General features: G+C 35.6%; 1 protein-coding gene across 1 annotated transcript; it reads left to right on the top strand.

The window, feature by feature from the left end:
* Window positions 1-261: 261 nt before the first annotated feature.
* On the top strand, window positions 262-4,484 carry LOC108674655. The gene is made up of 6 exons (XM_018162615.2): window positions 262-353; window positions 2,202-2,364; window positions 2,717-2,850; window positions 3,209-3,315; window positions 3,592-3,696; window positions 4,002-4,484. Exons 2-6 carry the CDS (start codon window positions 2,221-2,223, stop codon window positions 4,142-4,144), a joined length of 633 nt encoding a protein of 210 aa, XP_018018104.1. The 5' UTR covers window positions 262-353; window positions 2,202-2,220; the 3' UTR covers window positions 4,145-4,484.
* Window positions 4,485-9,768: the final 5,284 nt, after the last annotated feature.

Below are 9,768 nucleotides of genomic sequence, written 5' to 3'. Positions count from 1 at the left end.
GTCTTTTGATGAAGCATATTTGTATTTAATATCAATACGTCTGTAAATGAGAGCAGATCTGCTATAGAAACGAGTGTCGGTTGCTCTCGATGTACAAAATTCAATTTAGAACGAGTGCTATGAATCCATAGAGACGATAGTTGATTCTATTGCGGTAATTATTTGCCAAAAACGATGCAAGTGTTTAATAATGACCTACTGTAATCCCATAGCAGCTTATGTATCCCGAACTTCAGTCCAGGAGGTGAGTACACCAAAATATGAGACTCATTCGTGCACTGACTTGCCTCTGGTGAACATTGTAACTTTTCCAGCGTGCAAATTAACCAACTTCAATTTCGATACTTGTACAAGTAAGATTTTTTGATTTCAAAGTTGAACTTCCGATATTTGTGGTTTGTCTTTTGATTTTTAAGTCTCGAAGTTTCAACATAGCTTATAAACAGAAACGAATCGACGTTGAAGCATTTAGTTTAGAATTCTCCGGCTGGTGAAATATTGGATCTAGATTTGTAATTTATGCAATACGAATAAAGCTTGGTGCGTTTGAACTCATATCACTTATCTGTACCATATTTTGATGTTTCAGCTTCAACTTGTAATCATTGAGGTTCCTTCAAAAAGTCCTTTAAAGCTTGCTCTCCTATTTGTGATTTCAGAAATTTCTGTTCTGATCAACGTACCCAAATCTGAAAATGAAAGCATTGTTAATCCTATGAAAGGGAGCTTCAAATTTGTCAAATAAATTAGCAAAAGAAGTGGAATATATTATAATCAGTTCTGTTTTAATTAATATCAGTTAATGTCTTGTACTGCGTATTTCAGCAAGCTGAAAATAAATTCAAATGATTTCCCGGGCAACTTATGGCAGTTCATGAACGAAGGTTTTTGTAGACACAGAACTCACAAATATTGATCTGGGCGCTGAGTCTCGTGTCACTTTACTTCTAAGCCTCTAATGCACAGCTTGGCAACTTAAGCGTGATGAATCGAGAGTGATGAAAATAAAACATTATGGTTTTAGTTCAACGGATTCCGGCTGTTTTGCAATCACCCATTGACTTGTATTTCAGAATTTCCTAAGTTCATCCAAAATAACTCTAAGGACGAAATTCACAGAAATGCTATGCAATGCACCTCGTTAGAATTCAATCATAGGAATTCAATGGAATCGTTTGAATTCAATTATAGTGGTTCACTGATTACGGTAGAATTCAAAGGCAATTTTCGGAAATTCAATTGTCACATTTATGCAAAATTTATTATATCAGATTTAAGAGTCAATTTAGGAAAGTCTCCTTTGGTTTAGATGGAGTTGTATAGGAGTAATATAACAGCTATTCTGAGGGAAGCCAAAAAAAATCCAATGTCTTATTTTCAAACATATGCAATGCAACAGAGAAGTTCTAAGTTAATAGAGTACAAGAATAAATGCTTAATTTGAAGCGATTATATAGCCCTCGCAAGCTTAATGCTTGATCACGCAATTATTACATAGTAAAGGAATAATATCGCGATGAGACATAAGCTGATATAGTTTTTTTATGTTGAATGAAAAAGCAATTTTAATTGTTGCTCGTACAATGAAATACAATAATGAAATTTTCACAACTGGCGAAAATAAATAATTATACCAAGAAACAAAATAGCTACTTAAAAACAGGTATACATTTTTCTTATCAAAACCTGTACTTTTTTGCATTTCAACGAAGAGCAACTCGTATCCCACAGCCTCATGAGTTACCCAAAAGCATGTCTTCAATCTAATTGCATCTGTCATTAGTAAATCGTTTTCACATTTATTAGATCTCCCATATATTTTGGATTTTATTTTTAAGTATCAACAAACATCTGTCGAAAATCTGTGTGCAATTTTTCATAACACTCCAATTATCTCGAGAAATATGATAACAGTACAAATAGAAAAGTACTGCTATAATTCAGTATAAGTTTACTAAAGGAAAGCAAGTTCTCTCAGAGCAAATGATAGCGCAGATCTATCACTCAACATTTATTAGTTATGCCATTAGGTAAATACCTTTTTGTTAAAAATTTAGCTGGATAAAAAGAGGTGCCAACAAACCATTATACTTTTCACAGATTCATTTTTGCAGCATATTTTAAGCTGCATTTTAAGCTGTATTTTTTTTAAGCTGGTTCATTTTTGCAGCATATTTTAAGCTGCATATATCACCGCACAGGGACTTGCCAAGCCCTACAATGTTGCGCGTGGCTGCCGTGACATTGTCGCTGCTGGCGACGCTGACATCAGCAGAAATCTACGGCGGGTTGTTCTCCGCCTGCCCGGGCGGCGCTGGTGTCACCGACCCATACGTGATGACCCAACAATTCTGGAACGACCTAGTGCGTGGAAATATATTACATGTCACTACAATTTTACCGATAATTTGGAACTCAAAGACTCGGGGGATAGCTTTTGTTGTAGAAAAATCAGAGCCTATATTTTCGGTCACCTGGTACCGTAAATTTGGATAGAACTGGCTAATAACTGTGCTCATGTTTCTCAGCGAGCTGAAAATTGTTCAAGTGTAATAAGTTCAACTCAGTTGTTTTTATCTCTGCAGACGATATCGTATCTATTGAATGATGAATGGCATACCTTATAATGATGAATGACAACTATACAACCTACGAAAATTGTAATAAATAAAACATTAAATACAATAAAGAATTAAAAATTATTGTCACATTGCAGACAGCGAATCCCGCGTCTGGGCTACTGATCGCCTACGACGGTACCTCTGAAGACGACAAAATGAGATGTCAGAGTGTTAACCTCTTTGTCGACTATAGGAACATCACTCTTCAACTCGTGGGTAAAAATGCAACGTGAGTGTTGTCTACGAAACGAATAGACTGAGCGGCTCGTCATAAATAATACATTGTGCGTTCGTGGTTATAAAATTTACATGATTATAGGACAAATTGTATTTTTCGTTCATGATTTAAATTTTCCTGTAGGGCTTCCGATACTCAAAAGGTGACCTACTTCAAACCAATAAGATAAGACGAGCAATTGATGAAAATTCTGACACTCGAGTCACTCGATTAGTCAATGGAGCAAGAAAATTCCTCTGAATCTTGTGCTCGAAACTGATTCAGAAACTAAAAAAATAGGGCAAGTTCCCAATTTGTCTGATGATGAGACTAGGATGACACAAATAAACATTTCAATGTATGGGAGCAGGGGGGGCCAAGTCTCGTACGGGGGAAAAGGAGTGTCTTCTTCAATCGACGGCGTCTTTCAGCTGAATCGAGTTACCCAACCCCCTCTCACTCCCTTCCCGGCTTATGGTTAGTGACGGTTAACCTAATTGCAGCTTATGCTTCCAACTTATCGCTACGTCAATGTGATTTTTGCTGAAAAATACGAGTTTTATTATCAAAGAATCTGTTGCATTCATTTTTTGTCGTTTTTTCATATCCGTGTTAGCTAATATTACTCATGCATTAGTCATCAGCTGGAATGTAGTAAAAATTACCTCGTATAAAATTTTCCTATATCACGCTTTATTTTATGAATTTTCTTAACTTCTTATTCTTATTGGATCGTTGGTTTCTGTTTGGCAGTCTTGGGGTCATCGTCGACAGGCTCAACAAGCGTCTACCTCGCGTACGTCTCGCCTACGGAGTTCATCATCAGGACCTGCCGTGGAGTGTTTATGAACACACTCCGTGAGTCTGTCTGGAAACAAGCATTTCGCTTAGGACATATAATGGCGATTTTATTATTGACATTTGACCAACATTTAGTCTGAGGTTATTAGCAGTATACGCATCAATTGGGAAGAGTTTCAACCTCAATTCAACCTCGTCTAATTAATGCTCTGTGAAAGGCACGATAGTCCTTGGTGACTAAGAACTGCAATTTTATTTGTTATCGGCATGAGCGTGCACCGTCGAAATTAAGAATAAGAATTAACCGTCTAATTAATTAGGAATAAGAATTTTTACCAAGAGAACACATTTTTTGTTTACAGATTCGCTGTACGTGTTCACCAGTCAATTGGGTAAACTTCAAAATTTAAACTCAACGACGTGCTTGCTGAACACCGTGAAGTCTCTGCCCAACAACGGCGGCTTCAACCTCAAGCTAGCCAATTGGACCGTCTGTGGCGCGTAGTGAGCTGCCAGTTACCGTCACCGCTGCCAATACTGGGCTGGAGATGACTTTTTCGTTGAACTGTCAACAAGTGGCGAAAAGAAATTGTTCTATTTAACCGGAGTTAAAAATTTAAAACATGTAACATAATCAAATATCCTCCTACTATTAAGCATTTATAATTCAATTAATCATTGTGGATTATATTACTTGCAATTTATATCTACTTCTATTTAATTTTACCGCGCGCCAAATCAGAGAAATGAATGGTTAATATAATTTGAACGCTAGGTCCCTCTAAAATTTTCAAACAGACAGATGAAAGGCAGCCGCCTGATTGGAGAATAAAAGTTAGACGTGCTTACGGATTTCAATTATCCTGCAATTTTATAATTCAGCCTACGGCACAGTAAACATCAAATAGCAAATTTGATCATTTCAAAGTTTCGGTCGAGTCGCAATAAATAATTATTGTAACGTTTTCTAACTGTTTATGCATTGACTTTCTATCAGCTTTCGTTCTTACAGAAAGTCGAAGTATAGGCTACCAGCACATACTATCAGTAACATAACATAACATAGTGATCTCGGCGTTGAAGTGTAGGCCTGATGTGGCCTGTCGTTCTTTTCCTTTTCGTGCCTTGTTCACAGAAGATCTAAAATCGAGTCATTTGACAGGATCTTTTCATGACTGACGATAGTTTGAAATAGCTACTAGACCCAGTTCAAGAAAGCACCCTGCAGTTCATTCTACCAGTATGTCGAAGTGGGCTATCAGCTCATACTATCAGTAGGTTGAAGAAAGCTACCAGTTCATACTATTAATATATCGATGTAGGCTGCCATGTCGAAGAAAGCTCAAAGTTCATTTTATCAGTATGTCGAAGAAAGCTCAAAGTTCATTTTTTCAGTATGTCGAAGAAAGCTCAAAGTTCATTTTTTCAGTATGTCGAAGAAAGCTCCCAGTTCATTTTATCAGTATGTCGAAGAAAGTTCCCACTTCATTCAGTATGTCGAAGAAAGCTCAAAGTTCATTTTATCAGTATGTCGAAGAAAGCTCAAAGTTCATTTTTTCAGTATGTCGAAGAAAGCTCAAAGTTCATTTTTTCAGTATGTCGAAGAAAGCTCCCAGTTCATTTTATCAGTATGTCGAAGAAAGTTCCCACTTCATTCAGTGTGTCGAAGAAAGTTCCACGTTTCAGAACGCTATGAGAAACTACTATATGGAGAACCTGCGCAGCAAGAAGTTCAAGTTTTACATGGCATGGCTATTTCAAAAAGAATGAATCTATACAAAAGAGTGACCGATGGCGTCTAAGACGCACAGTAGAATGAAGGTATTAAGTCAAACTACTTGAGAAATTGATGCGGGATAGGCTAATTTTCAATGAAAAATGAGCACGAGATGCATCAGTAAATAAAATAATCTTCAAAATTTTCCCTTTCTTCGTGAATCAAGAGATGGACTCTAGCGAGCAGTCGTCTCGGAGACGGTTACTCAGATAAGCATTACATTATAGGTGGAATTATCATAATCCTTTGAATTCATTCAATTTGGTCCAAAATCTGATTGTTGCATAGAATTACGAGTTATATTTATGCATATGTATAGTGACTATTATAGCAATTCACTGAAGTACGCGAATCCGACTTTTTATACAGTCCATTACGTTATTCCGGGAGCCATGTAGAACTGTCTAATGCGAGCAGGAACAAGATAATAAATGGATCCAAAACATTAATCAGAAATAAAATAATAAATTAAGAACTCTATGGTTCAAATTAAAGCCGTGCACAAGTTTCATTCGGAGTGTCACAATAAGGGCACCTCACCAGCGGGCTTNCCTGTCTCTTATACACATCTAGATGTGTATAAGAGACAGCCTCTACATAATGCAAATCCTATCTACATAATTCAAAATTCCCTCTACATAATGCAAAATTCCCTCTACATAATGCAAAATTCTCCTCTACATAATGCAAAATTCCCTCTAAATAGTGAAAAAATTCCCTCTACATAATGCAAAATTCCCCTCTACATAATGCAAAATTCCCTCTACATAATGCAAAATTCCCTCTACATAATGCAAAATTCCCTCTACATAATGCAAAATTCCCTCTACATAATACAAAGTTCCCTCTTCATAATGCAAAATTCTCTTTACATAACGCAAAATTCTCTCTATATAATGTATTGCGCTTAGATTGAGATAAGTCATTTCATCTTGTCAAGTGTAATAAACCAGTAAGAAATGTTAGTATATATAATGTAATTTATTGCAGGAACAATAATATATTTAACCATTGTTCGGAGCGCGTCAAATGAGACATCATATGTGATGTCTCAAATCATCAAGACATCATCATTTGTGATGACAAAAGTGCACCAAATTTTTCTCATGGACATGGACGACTCAACAACAGCTTATCTGAGAGAAGTGACTCTATTCTAAAGGATGTTCGCATCTCTTTAACGAAATAAATCCACACATTAATTATGTAAGTTCTTGGATTCATATATCACAAAAATTGACGAGTTGTAGGAACCTGCTCCTTCAAGCCGACTTTCTTCATAGCTAGTCAACCCTTTAGATTAAATATAAATTAGTGAGTATGCTTTCGATGAGGGATATAATAAATTTGAAATAATTTATTATTTAGCAATGGTTATGGTAATGGAGATAAATATCTCGAATATGTTCAAAGAGATTTGATCTTTCGCAACAAAAATTTTCAATCGAATATTAGCATATATATAGACGATCTTTCTTGAATCCATACGAATATATTTCTTTGGCTTATTTCTATTTAACATTGAAAATATATCCTGCTAGTGATTCTGTGAACCAACTATCCATGTTCATGCGTGCGATTTTGTAAAGTTCCCACACGAATGAAAAAAAATTATAAGAAAAACTTTATTCCAGTCCCTATAGTCCTCTCAGTTCATCGTCTTTTGATGAAGCATATTTGTATTTAATATCAATTTAATATCAAGAGCAGATCTGCTATAGAAACGAGTGTCGGTTGCTCTCGATGTACAAAATTCGATTTAGAACGAGTGCTAAGAATATATAAAGACGATAATTGATTCTATTGTGGTAATTAATTCCCAAAAACAATGCAAGTGTTTACTGATGACGTACTGTAATCCATTGAAGCTTTTGTATGCCCGACCTTCAGTCCAGGAGGTGAGTACACCAAAATATGAGACTCATTCGTGCACTGACTTGCCTCTGGTGAACATTGTAACTTTTCCAGCGTTCAAACTAACGAACTTCAATTTCGATACTTGTACAAGTAAGATTTTTTGATTTCAAAGTTGAACTTCCGATATTTGTGGTTTTGTCTCTTGATTTTTAAGTCTCTGAGTTTCAACTTAGCTTATAAACAGAAACGAATCGACAATAAAGATTTTGGTTTAGAATTCTCCGGCTGATGAAATATTGTATCTAGCTTTGTAATTTATGCAATACAAATAAAGCTTGGTGCGTTTGAACTCATATCCTTTGGCTATACCCAATTTTAATGTTTCAGAGTTAACTTGTAATCATCACTTTACTTTGAAGCCTACAATACACAGCTTGGCAACTTCAGCGTGATGAATCGCAATAATTAACAAATTTTTGTTTTAGTTCAATGGTTTCCGGCTGTCTTGCATTCACCTCCTGACTTTCATTGAAGGATTTATTAAGTTCATGCCAAACAACATCAAGGACGAAATTCACAGAAGTGCTATGCAATGAACCTCATTTGAATCCAATAATAGTGGTTCGCTCGCTGATTACGGTGGAATTCAAGGGATATTTCCGAAAATTCTATTGTCTGATTCTTGCACAATTTTTTTATTAGATATTTGAGTCACTTTGGGAATGTATCCTTTGGGTGATGGAGTTTTACAGGAGTAATATAACAACTATTCTAAAGGTTGCAAAAAATTCAATGTCTTATTTTCAAACATATGCAATGCCACAGAGAAATTCTAAGTTAATAGAGTACAAGAATATATGTTTAATTTGAAACAATTAGCCTTCTTAAGCTCCACGATTGATCACGCGATTATTACATAGCAAAGGAATATTTCCGCGATGACACCAAAGCTGATACCGTTGTCTATGAATGTTGAATGAGAAAAATAAGTTTAAATTGTCGCCCAAAAATTAAATCAAACTTTACAACCTAATACTAGATAACATTTTGTTTGCAGTCGACTGAAAATGTTTTTTCGGGGCCAGTTTCCCAGGTATACAGGCATTGCTTCAATAGCCCTTTACGCATGTCGCCTGATTAATCGATCTTGACATACGCAGCTATTCAGAAACCAAGATCCATTCATTTATACATAATACCTTCAAAGTAATATTATAGTAATATAATATAATATAATATAATATATATTAATATAATAATATAACTACCATTTTTTTACAATAAATAGAAGCACTTGTAAATTTGGATTATATTGATAGGTTTAAGGACCGCCATTTCAAGTGGCGAATAAAATCCCGGAACAGATAACGTTTACTAATAAGTACACCATAGATGGCCGGTTGAGCTGAATGTCACATTTTTAATGAGATTTCAACAACAGATGGCTAAAATGAATAGTTATACCAATAAACAGGAAGAAAACACATAAAAACAGGTATCAGATATTCTCATCAGAGTCTGTACGTTTTCCAATTTCCACACAGAGCAACTCGTATCCCACAGCCTCGTTAACGGCTCAAAATAATGGCTTCAATAAAATTGCACCTCTTTTTAGTAAATAATTTCTTCGCTCTTCAGATCTCACATATATTTTTGGTTTAGCTTCAAGTATCAACAACCATCTGTCGAAAATCTGTGCGCAATTTTTCAGAACACTACAATTATATCGAGAAATGTAGTGACCAGTACAAATAAAAAAGTACTGCTATAATTCAATTAAAGTTTACTGAGGGAGAGCAAATTTCTCAGAGCGAATGATAGCGCAGATCAATCACTAAACATCTATTAGTTATGCCATAAGGGAAATACCTTTTTGTTAATAATTTAGCTGGATAAAAAGAGATTCTATCAAGCCATTATATTTTTATATACTGTATAAGTTTATTTTTGCAGTATATTTTAAATTGCATATCACCGCACAGGGACTTACCAAGCCCTACAATGTTGCGCGGGGCTGCCGTGACATTGTCGCTGCTGGCGACGCTGACATCAGCAGAAATCTACGGCGGGTTGTTCTCCGCCTGCCCGGCCGGCGCTGGTATCACCGACCCATACGTGATGACCCAACAATTCTGGAACGACCTAGTGCGTGAAAACATTTTTCATCTTGTATTATTTTCAAGAAATTTGTGACACAAATACTCGGGGTATAACTTTTTGTGCAGAAAAATCAGAGCCTATATTTTCGGTCAACGTAAATTTGGATAAAACTGGCTAATAACTGTTTTCATGCTCCTTAGCGAGCTAAAAATTTATCAGGTTTAATCAGTTCGACTCACTTGTGCTTATCTTTACAGACGAAATCATACTATTTGAATGAAGAATGACATACCTTAAAATGATGAATGACAACTATACACACCTACAAAAATCGTAATAATTAAAATATAAGATAAAACAATAAATTATAAATTATTGCCACATTGCAGGGAGCG

This window comes from Hyalella azteca, unplaced genomic scaffold (assembly GCF_000764305.2).
Source record: "Hyalella azteca isolate HAZT.00-mixed unplaced genomic scaffold, Hazt_2.0.2 contig14740, whole genome shotgun sequence".
Lineage (NCBI taxonomy): Eukaryota > Metazoa > Arthropoda > Malacostraca > Amphipoda > Hyalellidae > Hyalella > Hyalella azteca.
Note: the sequence above shows the minus strand (reverse complement) of the source record. Positions and strands in the feature narration are given on the sequence as shown.